Source organism: Hemiscyllium ocellatum, chromosome 31, assembly GCF_020745735.1.
Source record: "Hemiscyllium ocellatum isolate sHemOce1 chromosome 31, sHemOce1.pat.X.cur, whole genome shotgun sequence".
Classification (NCBI taxonomy): Eukaryota; Metazoa; Chordata; class Chondrichthyes; order Orectolobiformes; family Hemiscylliidae; genus Hemiscyllium; species Hemiscyllium ocellatum.
This window is the reverse complement of record NC_083431.1, coordinates 3,402,404-3,428,667: the sequence shown is the minus strand read 5'-3', so window position 1 is coordinate 3,428,667 and position 26,264 is coordinate 3,402,404. Positions and strand designations below refer to the sequence as shown.

Here is a 26,264-nt window from a genome sequence, read left to right as displayed (position 1 = left end):
TTTATCCCTCAAACAACATATAAAAAAAATCATTATCAAAGTTCTGTTTTGGGATCTTGCTATGCTCAAAATGCTCACTGAGGTTCCTATATTACAACAGTGACTACACCTCAAACACACTTAAACCACCTCCTGCCTCCCCAAAGTTTGTCCACCATCTACAAGTGTTAGAACCCTTGCTGGTTTCTCATGACTTTTAATCTTTTCTCAGCTTTGGGTTATAGTGTAAGGATACTTGTGGACCTTGGGGCAGAGTACGGTAAAAGGAAGAGAACAGACCAAACCCACTTTTGTTTAGGAATAAGACCAGGCCTGGAAGCTAATTGCAGGCTAATTCTTGATTAAAAGGATTCATATAGACGCTGTGACTCCAGGAATAACATTCTGTTTCAGTAGATAACAGGAGTTGACTGTTGATGAGATCAGTACCTGAGAATTGGTTCTGGCAAGTCTGGATGAGACCCTGTGTTCAAGCAGATGGCAGATAAAGTCATAGAGACGTACAGCATAGGAACAGACCTTTTGATCCAATTTGTCCATGCTGACCAGATATCCTAAATCAATCTAGTTCTATTGCCAGCGTTTGGCCCACATCCCTCTAAACTCTTCCTATTCACATACCCATCCAAATGCCTTTTAAATGCTGTAATTGTACCAGCCTCCACCACTTCCTCTGGCAGCTCATTCCATACACGTACCACCCTCTGTGTGAAAGTTACCCTTCAGTCCTTTTTATATCTTTCCCCTCTCACCTTGAACCTACACCATCTGTTCTGGATTCACCCATCCCCGGGAAAAAACCTTGTCTATTTATCCTATCCATGACCCTCATGATTTTATAAACTACTATAAGGTCACCCCTCAGTCTTTGATGCTCCAGGGAAAACAGCCCCAGCCTATTCAGCCTCTCCCCCTATCTCAAATCGTCCAACCCTGGTAACATCCTAGCAAATGGGTGGCACAATGGTTAGCACTGCTGCCTCACAGCGCCAGAGACCCGGGTTCAATTCCCACCTCAGGCGACTCTCTGTGTGGAGTTTGCACATTCTCCCCGTGTCTGCGTGGGTTTCCTCCGGGTGCTCCGGTTTCCTCCCACAATCCAAAAATATGCAGGTTAGGTGAATTGGCCAGGCTAAATTGCCCTTAGGGGAATGGGTCTGGGTGGATCGCGCTTTCGCGGGTCGGTGTGGACTTGTTGGGCCGAAGGGCCTGTTTCCACACTGTAAGTAATCAAATCAACTCTCTCATGTTTAACAACATCTTTCTTCCAGCAGGGAGACCAGAATTGCATGCAATTATTCAAAGTGGCCAAACCAATGTCCTGTACAGCCGCAACGCAACCTCCCAACTCCTATACTCAATGCTCTGACCAATAAAGGCAATCTTATCGAACACCACTTTCATTATTATGTTTAACTGAGGCTCCACTTTCAAGGAGTTATGCACTTGCATCCCTAGGTCTCTTTGTTCAGCAACAATGTCCAGTACCCTACTGTTAAGTGTGTAAGTACTACCCTGATTTACCTTTCCAAAATGTAGCACTTTACATTTATCTAAACTAAACTCCATTTGCCACTCTTCAGCCCACTGGCCCATCAAATCAAGGTCCTGTTGTATTTTGAGATAGTCTTCTTTGCTGTCCACTTTACCACTTAATTTAGTGTCATCTGCAAACTTACTAACTCCACCCCTTATGCTCACATCCAAATAATTTATATAAATGACAAAATGCAGTGGACCCAGTGCCGATCCTTGTGGCACTCCACTGGTCACAGGCCTCCAGCCCCCTCCCACCACCCTCTCTCTTCTACCTTCAAGCTAATTTTACATGCAGTAATACCATGTGGTCTAACCTTACTAACCAGTTCCCATACAGAACCTTTTTGAATGCCTCGCGGAAGTCCATATAGACAACATCAACTCCTCTGCCTTTATCAATCTTCTTGGTCACCTCATAAACATTAATCTGATTATCTTGTTTAATTTCAATTTTGTTTTTAATAAACATAAGTATTGAGTTTGAGATCCAAAGCTAGTGTACGGAATTAATTATTGACAAAGTCTGGGTCTGATTATTCAGAGGTCTGGTTAGGAACCATTGGGTTAATTATTGGGAGCTATCAACAGTTCAGTGTTAGTGTACTGAAAATACAGTGGTGGAAAGGCTGATTTGGTTCAACTGTTTGTCTCTGGGCCATTAGAAAGGACAGGTCAGGGGTGTGATAGAATACTCCCCACTTACCTGGATGGGGGCAGCTCCAACAACACTTGAGAAGTTTGACACCATCCAGGACAAAGAAGCCACTTGATTGGCACCACATCCACAAACATCTGCTTCCTCCCCCACCAACGCTCAGTAGCAGCAGTGTGTACCATCTACAAGATGCACTGCAGAAATTCACTAAAGATCCTCAGGCAACTCCTTCCAAAACCACGTCCACTTCCATCTAGAAGAACAAGGGCAGCAGATACATGGGAACACCACCCCCCTGCAAGTTTCCCTCCAAATCCATGATTTCCCTTCCTAAGGGCATTGTGGGTCAACCCACAGCGCATGGACTGCAGCGGTTCAAGAAGGCAGCTCACCCCCACCTTCTCAAGGGGCAACTAGGGATGGATGATAAATGCTGGAACAAACAGGGAAGCTCACATCCTGTGAATGAATGAAAAAAAAGGCTGTAAAAAGCTTTGATGCTATCTGGGAATGTTACAGCATGATAGAAACTGAAATTTCCCTTCATCACACAAGCTGTTAAAAGATAATAACAAGGTGTTAAATGTCACACTTCCTGTCACACTCCTTCGTAATGCTTCATCAGAGTCACATTTATTATAATTACAGAGATTTACTCTTGAAGAGCCATGGCAGCATCATCCCCAAGCAGTTTGCTCTCAGCTTCGGTAAGGTATGGTTTCTTAGTCTTAAATCCCACATTTTCAGAGACTGCAGCCAGTCCTGGCAAATAACAAAGAGACAACAAGTGTCTCACCCAATAAATTATACATTCACCCCTTTGTCTTATCCTTTCACCAGTGTGTGGGTGTGTGTGGCTGTATGTTTCTGTGTGTGTGTCTGTGAATGTGGATGTGTTCTGTGTGAGTGGGTGTCTGTATGATTGTGTGTCAGTGCGAGAGTGTATGTGGGTGTCTCTGTGAGAGTGTTTGAGAGTGTCTGTGCGAGAGAGAGTGTGTGTGTGTGTGTGTGTATGTGTCTCTGTGAGAGTGTATATGTGCACATGGGATTCTCTCTCTGTCTTTCCCTTTCCTATACCATTGAATCTTTTGCTCCTGTTTATACAGCTGTTATTTTATTAAATTAATTCATGCAGTCTGTTAGCCTCTGGTGGAATATCCATCTCTCCTCTGTGCGCAGATGTCACACAGACAGGCTTGGGGCTGTGGCTCTCAGCTCAGCATTTACAGTTAATTGCAGGAAAATACTGCATCTTGACCAACAGGCTAAAACTTTCAGCTGTACTATTTACTGAGATTGCTAATGGACTGTTGGTTAATTTCCCAACTGTGTGCAACATTATGAATAAATATTCTAGGAACAGGAGGCCACTCAGTCCCTTGAGTCTGTTGGGTCATCAATTAATCTGTATCTCAACTCTTTTCGCCATAATTGCTTCATGTTGTTGACTTCCTGGCCCAACAAAAGTGTATCTATCTCCATCTTGAACAGTTTAATTGATTCCCAGCACCATTATCCATTTTCTAAATGCATTTGTGGGATGCTGTTTCCTTGCTGTACATCACTATGACTCTATGTAGATGTTGTTGGCTGGGCCAGCATTTATTGCCTGTCCCTAGTTGCAACTTGAGAAGGTGGTGGTGAGCTGCCTTCTTGACCCGCTGCAGTCTATGTGCTGTGGGTTGACCACAATGTCCCTGAGGGAGGAAATTCCAGGATTTTGACCCAGTGACATTGAAGGAACTGTGATATATTTCCAAGTCAGGATGGTGAGTGGCTTGGAGAGGAACTTGTAGGGGTGGTGTTCCCATGCATCTGCAGCCCTTGTCCTTCTAGATGGAAGTTGTGGTGGGTTTGGAAAGTGTTGTGTGAGGGTCTTTGGTGTGCAGTGCGTCTTGTAGATGGTACACACTGCTGCTACTGAGTGTGGGTGGGGGAGGGAGGGGATGGTTGTGGATGTGGTGCCAGTCAAGCGGCTGTTTTATCCTGGATGGTGTCGAGCTTCCTGAGTGTTGTTGGAGCTGCCCCCATCCAGGGCAAGTGGGGAGTATTCCATCACCCTCCTGACTTGTGCCTTGTAGATGGTAAAAAATGAGGTCTGCAGATGCTGGAGATTACAGCTGAAAATGTGTTGCCGGTTAAAGCACAGCAGGTCAGGCAGCATCTCAGGAATAGGGAATTCGACGTTCCGAGCATAAGCCCTTCATCAGGAACCTTGTAGATGGTGGGATATGTTTTGGGGAATCAGGGGGTGAGTTACTTGCCGCGGTATTCCGAGCCTCTGACCTGCTCTTGTAGCCGCTGTGTTTATGTGACGAGTCCAGTTAAGTGTCTAGACAATGGTAACCCGCAGGATGTTAATAGTGGGGAATTTGGTGATTATAACAGGGACAGTGCTTCATATTTTCTTTGTGTGAGAAAGTGCTCTGTGACATCCCCCTGACTGACCTGGCTTAGCTGGTAAGGTTCTCTCCCTCCTTGTGGATACCTACTGACCCAGAAAACATTGTTTTAAATTCCACAGTCAGGTCTTCGTGATTTGAGGGTTCACAAGTTATGGAACCCATCCTTAGGATGTAACCGTTTAACCCCAGGCTGAATATGTGGTGTATTCTGGATCAGTGGTGCTGGAAGAGCACAGCAGTTCAGGCAGCATCCAACAAGCAGCGAAATCGACGTTTCGGGCAAAAGCCCTTTATCAGGAATAAAGGCAGTGAGCCTGAAGTGTGGAGAGATAAGCTAGAGGGGGGTGGAGGTGGGGAGAAAGTAGCATAGAGTACAATGGGTGAGTGGGGAAGGGGATGAAGGTGATAGGTCAGAGAGGAGGGTGGAGTGGATAGGTGGAAAAGAAGATAGGCAGGTCGGACAAGTCATGGGGACAGTGCTGAGCTGGAAGTTTGGAACTAGGGTGAGGTGGGGGAAGGGGAAATGAGGAAACTGTTGCCCTGGGGTTGAAGTGTTCCGAGGCGGAAGATGAGGCGTTCTTCCTCCAGGCGTCCAGTGGTGAGGGAGCGGCGGTAAAGGAGGCCCAGGACCTCCATGTCTCGGCAGAGTGGGAGGGGGAGTTGAAATGTTTGGCCACGGGGCGGTGTGGTTGATTGGTGTGGGTGTCCCGGAGATGTTCCCTAAAGCGCTCTGCTAGGAGGCGTCCAGTCTCCCCAATGTAGAGGAGACCGCATCGGGAGCAACGGATACAATAAATGATATTGGTGGATGTGCAGGTAAAACTTTGATGGATGTGGAAGGCTCCTTTAGGGCCTTGGATGGAGGTGAGGGAGGAGGTGTGGGTACAGGTTTTATAGTTCCTGCGGTGGCAGGGGAAGGTGCCAGGATGGGAGGGTGGGTTGTAGGGGGGCGTGGACCTGACCAGGTAGTCACGGAAGGATCAGTCTTTGCGGAAGGTGGAAAGGGGTGGGGAGGGAAATATATCCCTGCTGGTGGGGTCTGTTTGGAGGTGGTGGAAATGTCGGCGGATGATTTGGTTTATGCGTAGGTTGGTAGGGTGGAATGTGAGCACCGGGGGGGTTCTGTCCTTGTTACGGTTGGAGGGGTGGGGTCTGAGGGCGGAGGTGTGGGATGAGGACTGGATGCGCTGGAGGGCATCTTTAACTATGTGGGAAGGGAAATTGCGATCTCTAAAGAAGGAGGCCATCTGGTGTGTTCTATGGTGGAACTGGTCCTCCTGGGAGCAGATACGGCAGAGGCGGAGGAATTGGGAATACGGGATGGCATTTTTACAGGAGATAGGGTGGGAAGAGGTGTAATCCAGGTAGCTGTGGGAGTCGGTGGGTTTGTAAAAAATGTCAGTGTCAAGTCGGTCGTCATTAATGGAGATGGAGAGGTCCAGGAAGGGGAGGGAGGTGTCAGAGATGGTCCAGGTAAATTTAAGGTCAGGGTGGAATGTGTTGGTGAAGTTGATGAATTGCTCAACCTCCTCGCAGGAGCATGAGGTGGCGCCAATGCAGTCATCAATGTAGCGGAGGAAGAGGTGGGGAGTGGTGCTGGTGTAATTACGGAAGATCAACTGTTCTACGTAGCCAACAAAGAGTCAGGCATAGCTGGGGCCCATACGTGTGCCCATGGCTACCCCTTTGGTCTGGAGGAAGTGGGAGGATTCAAAGGGGAAATTATTAAGGGTGAGGACCAGTTCGGCCAAACGAATGAGAGTGTTGGTGGAAGGGTACTGTTGGGGACGTCTAGAGAGGAAAAAACGGAGGGCTTGGAGGCCCTGGTCATGGCGGATGGAGTGTAGAGGGAATGGATATCCATGGTGAAGATGAGGCGTTGGGAGCTAGGGAAACACCACTCCCCACCTCTTCCTCCGCTACATTGATGACTGCATTGGCGCCACCTCGTGCTCCCGTGAGGAGGTTGAGCAATTCATCAACTTCCAGCTCAGCACTGTCCCCATGACTTGTCCGGACTTGTCCTACCTGTCTATCTCCTTTTCCACCTATCCACTCCACCCTCTTCTCCCTGGCCTGTCATCTTCATCCCCTCCCCCACTCACCCATTGTACTCTATGCTACTTTCTCCCAGCCCCACCCTCCTCTAGCTTATCTCTCCACGCTTCAGGCTCACTGCCTTTATTCCTGATTAAAGGCTTTTGCCCGAAACGTCGATTTCACTGCTCCTCGGATGCTGCCTGAACTGCTGTGCTCTTCCAGCACCACTGATCCAGAATCTGGTTTCCAGCATCTGCCGTCATTGTTTTTACCTGAATGTGTGGTGTACACTGCTGAAGGCCATCCTTTCCTTCCTCACATCCATGGGGTGTGGCTGCACGTTTTCCTCACTGTACAAAAACCCCTGGGAAATTAAAAGATGGAAACTGCACACCTGAGGACCAGCAATTAGTCTAACGATTAGCGGCTGGGGTACTTACACATCTCCTTTGATTTCCTGTTTGTGCAACAGTTCTGATCTGGCTTTGAAATTAGAAGCCACACTGTTGAATTATTAACATATAAAGAGAAGCTCAGCAGAGATTTCACCCCCCACTGTCAGTATGATGGTGCGGTGCTCCCTCAGCACTGACCCTCCAACAGCGTGGCACTCCCTCAATATTGACCCTTTGACAGTGCGGTATTCCATCAATATTGACCCTCCGACAATGCACCGTTCCATCAGGACTGTCCCTCCAACAGTGTGGCACTCCCTCAGTACTGACCCTCCAACAGTGTGGCACTCCCTCAGTACTGACCCTCTAACAGTGCGGCGCTCCTGTGTATTTGACAAACATAATGGGACTAATGACAGACAATTGTCAGGATCTGACGGCCTCCATCCAAGGGTTTTAAATCAAGTGGCTGCAGAGAGAGTGGAGGCATTGGTCAAAATATTCCTAACTGGATTCTGGGATGGTTCCAGTGAGATATTAAAGGGTTAATTTGCTCTACTGGCCTGCAGAAGATTGGATGTCCCAGGGGTTGGGTGGTATTTCTCTGTCTACAGGTAGAATGTAAGGAATTTACATTCCCACCTTTTGCCATTCTGAGCCGTCATTCCCCATTCAGAATCAGTCAGAACATTGCAGTTAAAATTCTGCCCACACCCTACAGTTACAAGAAAATACAATTTACACTTGGTCTTGTCATTAAGGAATGATTTAATGACATTATCTCTGGAAATGATGCGATCACTGCATTGTGGCTTGAGTGCCATGTGACTGTGGGGCAATGGCTGGGAGTTATCTTGTCAGCGTTACTGACTTGCATAAAGGAAGGATATTTCTTTTGTTCTGGGCAATCACTTGGCACTGCAAAGTGTGTTAAGGGTTTCTCCAAGTTGTACTTAAAATTTTGGCTGTTCACAGAAGTTGGCATGTTGCAGTTACATCAAGTGTTTAAGAATCTCCAGGTAAAGTACCTAACACAAGCAGCTTAGAAAACTGCGAATGCGGTGTGCTGCCTTATTTAAGAAGAGTGAGAGAGAGAAAGCAGGAAACATTCGGCCAATTAGTCTAACATCTATCATTGGGAAAATGCTGGAATCCATTGGTAAGGAAGAAATAGCGGTCATTTAGAAAAACTTAAAACAATTAAACACAGTCAATATTGTTTTGTGAAAGGGAAATCATGTTTGACAAATTTGCCAGACAAGTTCTTTAAAGATACATGCTGAGTTGATAAAGTGGATATAATGTATTTGAATTTCCAAAAGGCATTTCCATAAGGTGCCATATGAAGTTATTGCACAAGGTGGGAGTTCACGATATTGGGGGTAAGTATGAGCATGGAGTGAGGATTCGTTAACACAGAAGGCAGAGAATCCAGATTAATGGGTCTTTTTTCTGTGCAGAGCCAGGAGGATCCGTACTAGTGTTATCTGTATTCCGAACACAAGAGGAGAGGCAGAGTGTAATGTATGTAAATTTGCTGATGATGTAAAAAATAGGTGGGGAGCATGTTGTGGTGAGGATGTAAGTAAAGTACAAGGGGATATAGATATGATTTGGAGTCGTCTGTGTTGGACTGGGATGTACAAAGTTAAAGATCACACAACACCAGGTTATAGTCCAACAGGTTTAATTGGAGGCACTAGCTTTAGGAGCGACACTCCTTCATCAGGTGGTTGTGGAGAATAAGATTGTAAGACACAATTTATAGCAAAGATTTACAGTGTGATGTAACTGAGATTATACAATGAAAAAACCTTGATTATCTGTTACGTCTCTCATCTTTTAGCATGACCATGTTGGTTTCACTTCTTTCATGTGTAAATCACAAAACCTTTTTTAAAAAGTTGCATTCTCGGGTTAGCTGTTAACAACGGTGATAGCGAGACAATATGCTGAAGGTGTTGGCCCCCTGTGTTCTCTGTCTATGCCATGATGTTTAGATTGATTCTGATCTAAAAAGTGAGATAACAGAGTTTTACATAAATTCGTGCAGTTTTTGAGCAAAGTACAATGTAACTCTGCAAGTACAAATTCACCCCACGAATTCTTTTTCAATATGTAATCTCAGTTACATCACACAGTAAACTTTTGCTATAAATTCTGTCTTACAATCTTATTCTCCACAACCACCTGATGAAGGAGCAACGCTCCGAAAGTGAGTGCTTCCAAATGATGCTGCCTGGCCTGCTGTGCTTTGACCAGCAACACATTTGCAGCTGTGATCTCCAGCATCTGCAGACCTAATTTTTTACTCGGACTATAACCTGGTGTTGAGGGATATAGATGGGTTGAGTGAGAAGGAAAAAAAATGTTGCAGGTGGAGTTAAATGTCAGAAAGTGTGAGGTAAAGCACTTGGTGAGAAGAACCAAAAGGCAAACTATTATGTAAATGGAGAGAGACTCCAAAACGGTGCAGCATCGAGGCCTCTGGGCTTTCTCACACCTCAAACACAAAGCTTGCAGGTGCAGCCGGTAATTGAGAAGGCAAGTGGACTTTTGTCTTTTATTCCTAGGGGTTGGACTTTAAAATGGGTGAAGCACTATTACAGACAGGGTGTTGGTGAGCTGTGCCGGGAGCGTATATAGTTTTCAAGAAAGGATCGATTGACACTGAAGGCAGTTCAAAGAGATTCACTCAGCTGGTTCCTGGGATGAAAGAGCTGATTTATCAGGAACAGCTAAACAGGTTCAACCTGTATTCACCGGAGTTTTGAACAATGAAGGTGACCTCAGTGAAGATACAAGATTCTGAGGGGGCTTGAAAGGGGAGATGTTGAGAGGAATGCCTCATTCCTGCTCCTATTTCTTATGTCCTTGTATTCTAATAGTGCAGCATTCCCTCAGTATTATCACTCCTTCAAGACTGACGCTGTGACAGTGCAGCGTTCCCTCAGTACTGTCGCTCCTTCAGGACTGACGCTGTGACAGTACAGCGTTCCCTCAGTATTGTCGCTCCTTCGGGAGTGATGCTATAACATTGCAGCATTCCCTCAGTATTGTCGCTCCTTCAGGACTGACGCTCTGACAGTGCAGCATTCCCTCAGTAGGTTTTAAAGACTTGCCTTAGAAGATCAGAGTCTGATTCAGAAAGTTTTCTTTAGATTAGATTAGATTAGATTACTTACAGTGTGGAAACAGGCCTTTCGGCCCAACAAGTCCACACTGACCCGCCGAAGCGCAACCCACCCATTCCCCTACATTTACCCCTTTTACCTAACACTAGGGCAATTTAGCATGGCCAATTCACCTAACCTGCACATCTTTGGACTGTGGGAGGAAACCGGAGCACCCGGAGGAAACTCACACAGACACGGGGAGAATGTGCAAACTCCACACAGTCAGTCGCCTGAGGCGGGAATTGAACCCAGGTTTCTGGCGCTGTGAGGCAGCAGTGCTAACCACTGTGCCAACGTGCCACCCAAAGTTATTGTGAGGATGTTTCAAAACTAGAGCAAGGAAAAGCAACGACACACAAAGGCCAGAACTGAAGGAATCCAGTGATCGTGGAGAGTTATCGTGTCAGAGGGGGGGTACAGGACTGAGCAACATTGATTAAAATGGATGATCAAGACATTGACTACTGGGAAAGATAGTGGAACGGGATTGGCTGAGTTGCTGTTGCATTAAACTAGTACAGACATCATGGAGTGAATGGCCTTTTTCTGAGCTGAAATCACACAGCGATCCTATGACTGTAGTTTCCAGGAGCTCGCTGTGCAGTATCAATGACTGTATCTCCAACAATGAACACGCTTCAGAAAGTATGGCTGTAAATTCATTGTGATGTCCAAAGTTTGAGAATGAGATGATATAACTGTATCTCCCTTCTTACTGTTCCTTTGTCTGTTCTGCTACAGGATTTAGGAATGGAGTCAACTTCACTGGATGATGTCCTCTGCAGATATGCCAGTTTCCGGAATCTGGTAGATCCCATCACTCACGACCTGATCATCAGCCTCGCTCGATATATCCACTGCCCCAAACCGGTAAGGGATTCCCCCTCTTCATACTGCTGAGTAACACGACCCAGAGTTCACAGCTGTCAGTCAACCTGTAGCTGAACTGAGGGGTCATCCCTTGGGCGGAGGAGGTGAAATGCTGTGATTGCTTCACCATCACATTGCAGAACCTCAGGACATGTGGCTTTTGATAAAGATGGGATTTTTGTCAGTCACACCTTGAGAGGTGAGGGGGAGCTGCCTACAATCTAGCATTGTCAGTAGCTGAGCTAAGGCCAAGAGACCTTCCATTGCTTTCTTTCCAAGAGCTAAAACATCAGCTTATGAACCAACATCAAAAAAAAGGACTTCTCTGTGTTAATGTCATTTTCTGTCTTTCTCTCAGTTTGTGTTTCTGTGTCTCTCTTTGTACAGTCATGCCAAACTCAAATCACTGTCTCTCATCTCTCTCTCTCTCTCTCTCTCTCTCCCCCTCCCCCTCCCTCCCTCCCTCTCTGTGTCTCAGTCTCTCTCGCGCTCTCAGTTTCTTTCTCTCTCTCTGTTTGTTTCTTGTCTGAAACTTTGTGTTTTTTGCTTTCTCAGCAGCAATGGCCACCTTCAGAAAGTGGTCCCACAATGCCCTCTGGGAGGGAATTGCAGGTTTTTGACCAAGCAGCACTGAAGGAATGGTGCTCTGTTTCCAAGCCAGGATGGTTAGTGGCTTGGAGGGGAACTTGTAGAGGGTGGTGTTCCCATGTACTTGCTGCCCTTGTCCTTCTAGATGGCAACGGTTGTGGGTTTGGAAGGTGCTGTCTGGGGACCCATGGCGAGGGAATGCATTCTTAATCTTGAGGGACCAACATCATAAACTAATTTAGTTTTACTCAGAGCTCCATCCAGTCGAATTCTAATCCCTGGGACATTCCTCTAACCTGAGATTGTCAGAAAGGCACATCAATGAGAATGGAAGATATGAAACTATATATAGGATAAAAAATAAGGACAGATAAACCCCCTGAGCCAGATGGAATATACCCAAAGTTACTACAAGAAGCGAGGGAAGAGATTGCTGCACCTTTGACGATGATCTTTGCCTCCTCACTGTCTACTGCAGTAGTACCAGATGATTGGAGGGTGGCAAATGTTATTCCCTCGTTCAAGAAAGGGAATAGGATAATCCTGGGAGTTACAGACCAGTCAGTCTTACATCAGTGGTGGGCAGAGTATTGGAGAGAATTCTGAGAGACAGGATTTATGATTACTTGGAAAGCCATAGTTTGATTTGAGATAGTCAGCATGGCTTTGTGAGAAGCAGGTCATGCCTCACAAACCTTATTGAATTCTTTGAGGATTTGACAAAGCACATTGATGAAGATAGAACAGTGGATGTGGTGTACATGGATTTTAGCATTTGTTACGGTTCCCCATGGTAGGCTCATTCAGAAAGTAAGGAGGCATGGGATACAGGGAAACCTGTCCAGGAGATCAGAGGAGAGTGCGGTGCTGGAAAAACATAGCAGGTCAGGCAGCATCCGAGGAGCAGGAGAATCCACATTTCGGGCATAAGCCCTTCATCAAGAACCTGATGAAGGCCTTATGCCCAAAACGTCGACTCTCCTGCTCCTCGAATGCTGCCTGACCTGCTGTGCTTTTCCAGCACCACTCTCAGGGAGGTCTGTCTGTCTGGATACATAATTAGCTGGCCCATAGAAGACAGAGGGTGGTAGTAGATGGAAAGTATTCAGCCTGGAGCTCGGTGACCAGTGGTGTTCAGCAGCGATTGGTACGGGACCTCTGCTCTTTGTGATTTTTATAAATTTCTTGGATAAGGAAGTGGAAGGGTGGGTTAGTAAGTTTGCTGATGACAGGAAGGTTAGTGGAGTGGTGGATAGTGTGGAGGGCTGTTGTAGGTTGCACCAAGACATTGACAGGATGCAGAGCTGGGCTGATAAGTGGCAGGTGGAGTTCAACCTGGAAAAGGTCATTCACTTTGGAAGGTCAAATTTGAATACAGAATACAGGGTTAAAGGCAGGATTCTTATCAGTGTGGAGGAACAGAGGGATCTTGGGATCCATATCCATAGATCCCTCAAAGTTGTCACCTAAGATGATAATGTTGATAAGAAAGTGTATGGTGCGTTGACTTTCACTAGCAGAGGAGTTGAGTTTAAGAGCCGCGAGGTTATACTGCAGCTCTATAGAGCCCTGGTTAGACCCACACTAGGAATATTGTGCTCAGTTCTGGTCACCTCATTATAGGAAGGATGTGGAAGCTTTAGAGAGGGTGCAGAGGAGATTTACCAGGACGCTGTCCGGACTGGAGGACATGTCTTATGAAGAAAGGTGGAGGGGGCTAGGGCTTTTCTCATTGGAGTGAGGAAGGATGAGAGGTGACTTGATCGAGGTGAACAGGATGATGAGAGGCATAGACAGGGTGGATAGCCAGAGACATTTTCCTATGGCATAAATGTCAATGATGAGAGGGTATAATTTTAAGGTGATTGGAGGAAGGTTTCGGGGAGATGTCAGAGGTAGGTTCATTACACAGAGAGTGGTGGGTGTGTGGAATGTATTGCCAGTAGTGGTAGTCGAGTCAGATACATTAGGGACATTTAAGTGACTCTTGGATAGGCACATGGAAGATAGTACAATGAAGGGGATGTGGGTTAGTCTGATCTTAGAGTAGGATAAAAGGCCAGCACAACATCAAGGGCTGAAGGGCTTGTCTGTGCTGTACTTTTCTATGTTCTACATAGACTGGAACAATCAGGTGGGTAAAGGTGGCTGAGGTGAGGAACTTGGAATAGCAAACTCTGGAACCAATCAGAAAACAGGCTGGACTGGAGTTGGTATTGTCAACTAGATAAAAACAATGACTGCAGATGCTGGAAACCAGAGTCGAGATTAGAGTGGTGCTGGAAAAGCACAGCAGTTCAGGCAGCATCCGAGGAGCAGTAAAATTAATGTTTCGGGCAAAAGCCCTTCGTCAGGAATTCCTCGGATGCTGCCTGAACTGCTGTGCTTTTCCAGCACCACTCTAATCTAAACACTGGAGCTGGTATTGTGCAATGGGATAGGTTTGCTTTTACATCCCCATCATGAAAGTGCACCCTAGTAGCAGCAATTGTAATATGATTGAATTTTATATTCAGTTTGAGGGAGAGAAGACTGGGCCCAAGGTTAGTATTTTCAACTTTAAGAAAGGGCATGAAAGTAGAGCCATCTGAAATGACCTGGTAAATCAGATTGAAAGCTAACTAGATTCAAAGGCTATGAGGGTATTTCAGAATAGAACACATACATTACAATGAGGATAAAACATTTACAGAATGATAGAATCCCTACAGTGCAAATTGTGGCCATTTGATCCATCAGTTCTTCACCAACTCTCCAAACACCATTCCCCCCCATACCCACCCCATCCCTGTAACCTCACACGAGATGTTCCCATGGCCAATCCACCTTAACCTGCACATCTTTGGACTGTGGGAGGAAACCAGAGCACCCAGAGGAAACTCACACAGACACGGGGAGAATGTGCAAACTCCACACAGACAATCCGAGGCTGGAATCGAACCTGGGTGCCTGGCGCTAGAGTGCAGCAATGCTAATCACCGAGCCACCGTGCCACCCCCAAAGCTGCCCCCAAATTCTAAGGGGAGGATTAGCACCTGCTAAAACTTAAATGAACTAGAAAAATTTACGATAGGATGAAATTTAAGGTTATTAAGAGGGGGGAGAAATAGAGTACAAGAGCTAGTTGGCTAGAAGTATGGCAAACAAATAAAGTTTTCTAGATATTCTAAATAAGTTAATAAAACAAGCACTGGACTTATGGAAAGTGAGTCTCGGACATTAGCAATGGAAAGTGAGATGGCAGATGAAACAGAGATTTTGCATCAGTCTTCACTACAGAAGATACACGTAACATCCTGGAATTAACTGTAAATCAGGAAATGAAAGGGAGAGAAGAACTCCAGAAAGTTTCACTTGCCAGGGAAGTGTTCCTGTGTGTGTTGATGAATCTCCAGGATCCTGGTGGTCCTGATCCTAGGGTCTTAAAGAAAGATGTTAGTCAGATCATAAGTCCACGGGACATAGGAATATAATTAGGCCTTTCGGCCCATCGAGTTTCTCCGCCATTCAATCATTCAGTATGTTGCTCAATCCCATGCTCCTGCCTTCTCCCTGTAACCCCTGATCCCCTTACTAATCAAGAATCTATCTGTCTCTGTCTTAAGTACACTCAATGACCCGGCCTTCACAGCCCTCTGCAGCAATGAGCTTCACAGATTCACCCCTCTCTGAAGAAATTCCACCTCATCTCCGCCCTAAAGAGTTGTCTCTTCAATCTGAGGTGTCTACTGGTGAAGGAGAAAGTGAGGTCTGCAGATGCTGGAGATCAGAGCTGAAAACATGTTGCTGGAAAAGCACAGCAGGTCAGGCAGCATCCAAGGAGCAGGAGATTCGACGTTTCGGGCATAAGCCCTTCTTCAGCTTATGTCTACTGGTGAATGCATCTTCTCTGCATGCACTGTATCCAAGTTTCTCAGTTTTCAGTAAGTTTCGATTAGATTCCCACCCCCCCCATCCATCCTTCTTAACTCCATCAAGTATAGACCCAGAGCCTTTAACTGCTCCTCATGTGATAAGCCCTTCATCACCGTGATCATTTTCATAAAGCTGCTCTGGATCACCTCCAACATCAACTCATCATTCCTCACATGTTGGGCCCAACACTGCTCACAATATTCCAAATGCTCTAACCAGAGACTTGAGCAGCCTGGGTGGTACATCCCTGCTGTTTATTCTAGCCCTCTCACATTAATGCTAACATTCCATTGGACTTCCTAACTGCCATCTGAACCTGCATGTTAACCTTAAGATAATCCTGAACAAGGATTCCTCTTGTATTTCAGATTTCTAAAGCCTTCCCTGTTTAGAAAATAGTCCACAACTCTATTCTTCCTCCAAAGTGCCCACTCTTGGAAGGGTTTCCTGATGAAGGGGTTTTGCCCGAAACATCGATTTCCTGCTCCTCGGATGCTGCCTGATGCTGCCTGTGCTTTTCCAGCACCACTCTAATGTTGACTATAATCTCCAGCATCTGCAGTACCTACCTCTGCTCCAGATTCTTACAGTTCTTTGCTGAAGGTACAGGGAGGTTGACACAATAATTGTGCAGTTTCTGAATAACTGATTAGATGCAATACCTTACAGCAAGCAGTGGGAGTGACAAAAAAAGGGCTACACCTAACTGAGGACCTGGTTGTTCAGGGACAAGTCAGGAAGCACTGCTTCACCCACAGGGGACAGGAACCTGTGAACCCCTCGGAAAGCTGCAGTTGTCTCAACTGTTCAAGAGTGAGATTGATGGATCTTTCTGCTTCAGTGTATTGAGAGCTATGACCCCAACATGGGGAAGTGGAGTTATGGCATGGGTAAACTTTAATTGTGTGGGAGCAGCTCTCGTGGATTTGGAATGGCCTCCTCCTGTCCTGACATAACTGAAGGGACGCAGTGTGGCCAATATTCCTCCTGCAATCTACACTGAAGAACAGGCAGTAAATCACCTCGATGCTGTGGGATATTACTGTGTATTTGCAATCATGACATTAACTGCTGAATATCAAAGTAAATATGGAGAGGAGGTTGTTGCAATTGTGAGGCAGTGTAATGTTCACCTGGGGGTTTGAGCTTTTTGCTTCTGAAGAAATATTAAAAGTACCTTTCTGAATAAAATCTCCTTTTGATTTGGCTGTTTTCTGAATTCTATGTTAATGAGTTGATGCCTGCTGTCATTGGAATGGTCTTTGGCTGCAGGCTTCATATTATTCATTACTGTGAGGCCACTGATCGGGTAAAGTGCTGCACTTGAGCTTCTCAATGCTTGGCCAATAGCCAGCTGTGTTATAAAGTAATACATGTGGAAGCTCTCAGCTCTGCACTTGAAGGAGAGATCTGGCGAGAGAGAGAGAGAGAGAGATATGCACAACTAGAGAGGGAGAGATGTGGAGAGGAAGAGAACAAGACAGAGTTCAGGGCTGTGAGAAAAGATCAAGAAGTATGGGGTGAACTCAGTAACTCTGTCCGAGAGCTGGCACGGGCCTCCTGTGCTTTATGATTCCATGGCAGGCAGACAGATAAATGGACGGACAAATGGGAAAAGAGAGAGAGAGATGGACAGAACAGAGAGGAAACTCAATGTCTGCTTCTTCCCTTCCCCCATTTATACACTCTTCCCAAGATGGCCCTGGTTTCACTCAGACTGCTCTTTCAGTTAAGGGCACAGTTCAATTGATACTGATTATCAGCCCCCTCTGATTTCCCCTCTATTGCGCACACACACAGAGGTACACAGACACACACACACACAGGTACACACACACAGAGGTACACACACACACACACACAGGTACACACACACAGAGGTACACAGACACACACACACACAGGTACACACACACACAGGTACACACACACACAGAGGTACACAGACACACACACACACAGGTACACACACACAGAGGTACACAGGTACACACACACACAGGTACACACACACAGAGGTACACAGACACACACACACACAGGTACACACACACACAGGTACACAGACACACACACACACAGGTACACACACACACAGGTACACACACACACAGGTACACAGACACACACACAGGTACACACACACACAGGTACACAGACACACACACACACAGGTACACACACACACAGGTACACAGACACACACACACACACACACACACACACAGGTACACACACACAGAGGTACACAGACACACACACACACAGGTACACACACACACAGGTACACACACACACAGGTACACAGACACACACACACACACACACACACACAGGTACACACACACAGAGGTACACAGACACACACACACACAGGTACACACACACACAGGTACACACACACAGAGGTACACAGACACACACACACACAGGTACACACACACACAGGTACACAGACATACACACACACACACACACACACACAGGTACACACACACAGAGGTACACAGACACACACACACACATACACACAGGTACACAGACACACACAAACACACAGACACGCACACGCACACAGAGGTACACACAGGTACACAGACACGCACACACGTGCACACACACAGAGGTACACAGACACACACACAGAGGTACACAGACACAGTCAGAGACATGCCATTATACATATACAAACACACACACAGTCCTCAATTTAAGTTTCATAAATAAACTACTAAACTGTCCACTGATGAGTTGATTGGTAATGAATGTGACCTTCCTTTGGCCCTGATTAGTAATTCCTTCCCGCCCCGAGAGTGTGAGTAATCTCCTGGAACGTGCAGACACTGGGCCTCCTTTCATACGCCCCTGGGAGAGTTTGTGAAATAGACTGATCCCCAGCATTAAACATGAAGACACATTCCTGAACAGCTACATCAGTGGCTAGGGAATGTCAGAAATCTCCAGCTGCTGCAAACATCTGATCACTGCAGCGTGAATACTGCAGCTGACCATCCTGCCTGACGCAGTGACCACAGCATCGTTCTCCACCACCTCCCCACTCACTGGTCTATAGCTGGTGGGAATCTAATCTAATCTAACACTCATCCATTCATATCCATCTGATTACAGCCAACAGTCAGATGCAATGGCCTCTCTTCCTGCTCCCACACCATTACCTGTGGTATCCCCCCTCACCTGTCCCAGGTGTCCCCCAATTTCTCATCTATCCAGTGTCCCAGAGGTATAGAGTCATTTACAGCTTAGAAAGAGGCCATTCAGCCCATTGAGTGTATGCTGATTCTCTGTGGAACAATCCAGTCAGTCCTACTTCCCTGCTTCATCCCTATAGCCCTTAAAATGATTGGCAAATTAGTTTAGGCTTTGCCATAGAGAATGCACTGGTTTGGAATGACTGACAGTTAACTGTCAAGCTTTGTTTCAGACAGATTGACTAATTGATTGAGATACTGCCCTGACAAATACCTATCACCTGTTTTGTTCAGTTATTACAGTGTATTACGGTGAAGCGAGCTGTTTCATGTTGGTACAATGCAGCAGCAGGACTGGTGCTCACTTTTAGTAAGATGCTGCCATTCTGCCTGTCACATGATCAATAAGATGGTATTTGAATTTCCAGGAGAAAGTGAGGACTGCAGATGCTGGAGATCAGAGCTGAAAATGTGTTGCAGGAAAAGCTCAGCAGGTCAGGCAGCATCCAAGGAACAGGGGATTCGACATTTCGGGCATAAGCCGAAGAAGGGCTTATGCCCGAAACGTCAAATCTCCCATTTGAATTTCCATGCCAGTGTGGTGCCTGATAGGTAGGCCATACGTCCCAAAGATTGGCAGATCATATCCTCTTCAGCTGTTTGTAACTAACCTCCATACCACACTCACACAACACAAAAACACTGTTCAACATTTGACTTGTTTCTGTGATTGGACAGCACTTGCTAAATAATCATAAGCTACGAATTACACTGGAACCAAATTTTGATTGCCAGCTGGGGTTTCAGTGTGGCACACCTTTTTGTACTAAAGGCACATGTTCAAACAGAGCCCCATTGTTCACAGCCAGAGAGAATACGTACATGCACCGTATCAGCTGCCACTCTACAAAACAGGGTGGCAGCTGCTTGCTTGTCCACATGTTGAGGCAATGCCTTGACTAGAGTCAATCTAACCAAACCTCAGCAGTCAATCCTAACTGATCCGTTCTGTATGGCAACCCATCAGAGCCAACTGGTAACATCTCCTCTCCTGTAGTACAGATGTTGCTTTCCCCGTGAATTGGTATTCTTGCAAGTTGCCCTGAGGAGCACAAGATGAAACATGTCTTTTAGCAACACTCACGGTGGTTCAGTGGTTAGCACTGTTGCCTCACAGCACCAGGGTCCCAGGTTTGGATTCCAGTCTCGGTGACTGTCTGTGTGCAGTTTGCACATTCTCCCCGTGTCTGCGTGGGTTTCCTCTGGATGCTCCGGTTTCCTCCCACAATCCAAAGATGTGCAGCTCAGGTGAATTGGCCATGCTAAATTGCCCATAATGTTAGGTGCATTAGTCAGAGGTAAATGTAGGGGAATGGGTCTGGGTGGGTTACTCTTCGGAGGGTCGGTGTGGACCTGTTGGGCCGAAGGGCCTGTTTCTACACTGTAGGGAATCTAATCTAATCTAACACTCATCCCTGTTTCCACCAACCAGGTTTCAGGTCGTTAACACTTGCTGCTTTAACACTTGTTTCTCGTAGTTCTCCTGCATTTGTTATTTAAAGTTTATAAACCACATTCCCAGCCCTAGTGCTGTTAGTGAATGGGAACCGAGTTTATAAACCACATTCCCAGCCCTAGTGCTGTTAGTGACTGGGAACAGAGCTTCCTTGTCTACTTTATCCAAAGCATGTCAATCTTGGACCCCTCTGTCTAATCTCCCTTAAATCTCCTGGGCTGCAAAGAGGGACAACCTAACTTTATAGTTAAAGTCATCTTCCCGCAACCCCTCCACGTCAGGAATCATTCTGGTAAATTTCCTCTGCAGACTCTCAAGAATCATTACATCCTTGAAAGTGTAGTGTCCAGAACTGGAAGCAAGTGGATAAGGTGGTTAAAAAAGCATATGGCTTGCTTGCTTTTATTAGTCAGGGCACAGAGTCGAAAAACTGGCACGTCATGTTGCAGCTTGTATAGAACTTTAGTTGAGCCACATTTGGAATATTGTGTACAGTTCTGGCTGCCACATTACCAGGAGGATGTAGAAACTTTGAAAGGATACAGAATGGTTTACCAGGGTGTGGCCTGGTTTGGAGGATATTAGCCAAGAGGAGAGATTGGGTAAACTTGGTTTGTTTTCATTTGAATGTCAGAGGCTGAGGGGTGACCTGATAGTAATGTTTAAGAGGCATCTTGACAGGTATATGAATAGACAGGAAGTAGAGAGATATGGACTGCATAGAGGCAAAAGATTTTTAGTTTACAGAGGCATCTTGTACTGTCTAGGTGTAGTCCTGGTGAGCTGAAGGGTGAATTCCTGTGCTGTACTATACTTTGTTCATTGTTTACCATTCTGGTTGTGGCCTAACTAAACCTTTATAAAGGAACAGCATCACTTCCCTACTCCTATACTCAATGTTTCTATTGATGAAGCCAAAATCCTACAATAATTGATAACTTCTCTCTCAATACAGCATCATTAAAAATTAACACACACGCAACCAAAGTCCTGCCCGTGCATGCTCAGTGGACCTGTACTACTAAACCTTCCCATCCCTTCTTCCAAAACAAGTCACCTCACATTTCTCGATATTAAATGCCATCTGCCACTTGTCTGTCCGTTCTGTCAGCATCGTGCAGTCAATTGGTATCACCCTCACTGTGTCACCCCTTCAAGTTTGCTACATTGACATATTTTGAAATGTTACTCTGTCTCCCAAGACTTTATATCTCCAGCCTCATTCCTGATGAAGGGCTTATGCCCGAAATGTCGATTTTCCTGCTCTTTCGGATGCTTCCAGACCTGCTGTGATTTTCCAGCACCACTCTCTAATCTTGACTTTTCCCAAGACCCAAGTCAGTCATGAGAAAAGGCAGTGGCCGTACCACTGACCCATAGAGAATACTAGTCTCAAAGACAACCATTTACCACGACTCACTGTTTTTAGTCCCTAGATTAATTTCTTATCAAAGTTGACAATGATTTTCCCTTTCATGAAGATTAATGGTTAACATTAGAGGCTTTATTGGAAACCACAGCATCAGTTTGTATTTTAATCATTCCAGGTTGAGGTCACCTCTCCAAATCCCTTCACCGTCTCGAATCGGTGGACTGTGTATCTGACATCTAGTAATGAATTTATCTCCAACATCCTTCCTGGCCACAGCCCTAAGTTCTGGAATATCACCTCGAAACTTCAGCCTCTATGTCCTTAAAGATGCTCCTTCAGACCTATCTCATTGACCAAGCTTTTGGTTCCTTGTCCTCATGATGATGTTCAGGGGATGTGGGCATCGCTGGATGGGCTAGTGTTTTTGTCTGTCCCTAATTGCCCCTGATGGTGAGCTGCCCAGACTTTATTGTATGTAGATACCCACAATGTTATTAGGGAGGGCATTCCAGGATTTTGACACACTGATATATTTCCAAGTCAGGGTGGTGAGTGGCTTAGAGGGGAACTTGCAGATGGTGGATGTTCCCATGTACCTTTGTTCCTCTAGGCATTGTCCGAGTGCTTACGACTAGAACTATTAATCCAGAAACTGAGGCAACGTTCTGGGGGCCTGGGTTCAACAAAAATCTGGAATTAATGACCAAGAAACTGTTGTTGATTGTCAGAAAAACTGAAGGAAAGGAAGCTGCTGACCTTATGGCCTGCATGTGACTCCAGATCCCCAGCAATGTAGTTGACTCTTAATTGCCCTTTGCTCAATTACAGATGGGCAATAAATTCTGGCCTGGCCAGTGGACGGCCACATCCCGGGAATGAATAGACAAAAACAGCTCCCACTGTGTGTTGGTGATGAAGGGAGCAGTGTCAAAGTTGATGGATGGGCTGCTTTATTCCTTACAGCATCATTGTCTATATGTGGACAAAGTTAAAAATCACACAACAACAGGTTTATTTGAAAGCACTAGCTTTCGGAGCGCTGCTCCTTCATCAGGTGGTTGTGGAGAATAAGATCGTAAGACACAGAATTTATTGCAAAGGTTTACAGTGTGTTGCAACTGAAATTATATTTTAAAAAAGACCTGGATTGTTTGTTAAGTTTCTCATCTTTTAGAATGATTTTGTTAGTTTCAGTTCTTTCATACGTAAATCCCAGAGCTTTTTTTTTAAAGAGTTACATTCTCCAGTGAGCTTTACCAAGAGATACCATGTTGGCCCAGATAATGTGTTGAAGGTGTGAGCTCCCTGTGTGAGGCTGTCTGTGCCCCAATGGTCAGACTGATTCTAATATAAAAAAGGGATTTACAGAATCTTACGTGGATTCATGCAGTTCTTGAGCAAAATAAAATGTAATTCTGCAAGTCCAAATTCACCCCACAAACTTATATTTGGCTGTGTGAGTTGGGAGGATGGGGGTGGGGTGGGGGGTGGGGGAAGTATTATGAGTGTCTGTGAGAGAGTGTGTGTGTGAGTGTGATTGGAAAGGGGTATAAGTCTGTGAGAGGGTACATGTGTGGGTGTGAGTGTGAGCATATGAGAGAGAGCTTATGTATGAGAAAGGGTGTGTGTGTCTGTGTCTTTGTGTGTGTCTGTGTAGTGCCGTTTATTTATGGTAAGAGTCACCCTTTATGTAACTGTACAGAGTCACATTTATTCAGCATAATAAAGGTTAATTACATTTGTGAATGTTTTATGATGTGGTCAGAATTGCAGGCAGTGTTGTCGGAGAGATGGTTAACTCTCTGGGGAACATTGAGTATCTGAAGAATTTTATCAAAATGTCTGTTTAGACTCAGGCCAAACAGAGCAACACAACTCCTTGGAGTCTGTGTGAGACCCTAAGGGCATTGCAAAAGTTATCAGCAGGATTTCTTAAATAAAACCGAGAGCAGTCAGGTCTGTGAGTGTGGTCGCAGAGACTCCCCAAGGTGAAACTCTTGAAAACATAAAATTTTGGTTAATTTGTGGAGAGCTGGTTTAACAGAGCAAGCTGCCTATTTTCCAGAACTCTAAACTCCACCAGTGAGAGCTGGATAATTTGCATAAAGCCTAGCAGCAAAGAGTCATTTTGAGATCCAAACCAGCTGATGTTATCATGTCGCTGTGATAAGACAGCTCTCTGTTCTGAACTATAGACCAAAGCAATTGCAATCCCCTGCAATTAGCTCACACCCAGTTTCATGGATCTGAGCTTACTCTGTGAATGAATTTATATTTTCAGGGCACTCAGAGATGAGGGTGTAAAGTCACCTGGAGACTCTGGAGGGGCTGGGATTATTCACCTTCAGATAGAAGAGAAGAATTAACCAAGGTGTTCAAAAGGGTGAGGGTTTTTGACAGAGAACTTAAGGAGGAATCTTATCCCAGTCAGTGGGGGGTCAGGAACCAGAGGATAAGGATTGAGGACAAATGACCAGATGGAGATGTAGGGATTATATTTTTTTATGAAACTAGTCATGGTGATTTGGAATGTGCAGAATCACTAAAAAGGGAATTCAATAAACGCTTAAAAATAAGAAATTGATAGGGTTATGGGAAAAAAGCAAGGGAATTGGAGTATCACAGAGAACTCTTTCAGGAGCAGCACAACAGGATGGGCTGAATCCCTCCTTATTGTGGTGTCGGAGTGTATAAACTGTACAGCTCTCTCTCAGATTAGGCTTTGTAAGGCTGTCTGGGACAGGAAAGGCCTTCCTAACCCAGGAGCACTCTTTGTCCCCCCTTCATTGGGTCAGGTTCAAAGTGAATACTGCCCAGTTTCATCAGTTACGGGCAGTCTGTGTGTATAGCAAATCCTTCAGAAGTACCCTTGTTTTACAATGAAGGAATGTGACAGCCAACTTGTATACAGCAAACTCCCACAAACACCAATATCATCACAATTAGATCATATGTTTTGTTTTAGTGAGATTGATTTTGGAATAAATACTGGCTAAACCACTAGGGACAACTGTCCTGCTCTGCTTTTGAGACTGGCTGGAGTCTCAATTTAACATCGCATGTGAAAGACAGTAACTCCAACAATTTAGCTCCAACAATTTAGCTCTCCCTTGGCGTAGTACTGAGATTGTTATATGTTCGAGTCTTGGGACTGGGATTTTTGACTTCGAGCTAACCCATTAAATGACAGCTTAGACCGAAACCGAGGCACAGAGGGAGTGCTGTTCTTCAACTTTACAGAACATCTCCAGCGCAGAAACAGGCCGTTCAGCACAACTGCTGCCGACTGATGTTTCTGCTTTACATAGGCTTTCTCCGACCACCCTCTCTGTCTCAGCCTATCAGCATCTCCTGCTAATGCCTTCTCCTTCATCCAGCTTCCCCTTAAATATGTTGATGCTGTTTACCTCCACCATGTGAGAGCAAGTTCCACATTCTCGGCACTGTCTAGGGAAAGGGGTTCCTCCTGAATTCCCAACTAGATATATTGATGACGATTTTCTATTGATGATCTCACATTTCCCACACATGGAAAGAATTCCTCTCTGGAAGGTGGATGAAAGACAGAAATCTCACTGCTCCCTCCCACTTGCTGGGTTGGCTTGCAGTGGGGCAGTGGGGCCATTCCCTGGGATCAGGGAGCCCATAGCCGATATCCCCTCCTCCCCAGTGGCTGGCAGCTCACTGTGCCAGCAGGTCTAGGCACAGCTGCCAGTAATGCTCCTGCCAGGGACCCAGGCCACAGGTGAGTCAGGCTGCAGTGGGAGTCACGGTGTGGTGGTCCGGGGGGGGGGGGTGGGGGACACCAGTAAGGACAGGTGGGGACAGTGGGAGTCACGGTGCGGTGGTCCGGGGGGGGGGGGACACCAGCAAGGACATGTGGGGATGCTGTTTGCTTGCAGCAGGTTTACCACCCCCCCTCCTCATTTCTAATATCGAGTTCTTCAAACAAACCCCCACTCCCCTCACTGAGAAGGGTAACAAGGTTTACCTCTGGGCCTCTCTGACCTGTGACCCCTCACTTCCAAACAGGAGGGCATTCAATTCCAGTATAAATCTACCGTGTCAAACCCTCACATCACTTTAAAAACCTCTACTAGGTCACCCCTCGACCTTTTCTTTCTTAGTGCCACTCTTTAAGAAGGGTGGTAAGGACAAGCCAGGGAACTATAGACCGGTGAGCCTGACCTCGGTGGTGGGCAAGTTGTTGGAGGGAATCCTGAGGGACAGGATTTACTTGTATTTGGAAAGGCAAGGACTGATTTCGGGATAGTCAACATGGCTTTGTGCGTGGGAAATCATGTCTCATAAACCTGACTAAGTTTTTTTGAAGAAATAACAAAGATGATTGATGAGGGTAGCCGTGATCTATTTGGACTTCAGTAAGACGTTCGACAAGGTTCCCCATGGAGACTGATTAGCAAGGTTAGATCTCATGGAATGCAGGGAGAACTAGCCATTTGGATACAGAATTGGCTCAAAGGTAGAAGACAGAGGGTGGTGATGGAGGGTTGTTTTTCAGACTGGAGGCCTGTGACCAGTGGAGTGCCACAAGGATCAGTGCTGGGTCCACTGCTTTTCATC

At 45.8% G+C, this 26,264-nt stretch overlaps 1 protein-coding gene across 1 annotated transcript in view; it reads left to right on the top strand.

The window, feature by feature from the left end:
• Positions 1 to 26,264, top strand: part of lrrc75a (leucine rich repeat containing 75A) — a 61,049-nt gene that overhangs the window by 20,559 nt on the left and 14,226 nt on the right. Inside the window, exon 2 of the mRNA XM_060848274.1 lies at positions 10,952 to 11,080. Coding sequence (XP_060704257.1) covers positions 10,952 to 11,080 — 129 coding nt within the window. The remainder of the gene's footprint in view (positions 1 to 10,951; positions 11,081 to 26,264) is intronic.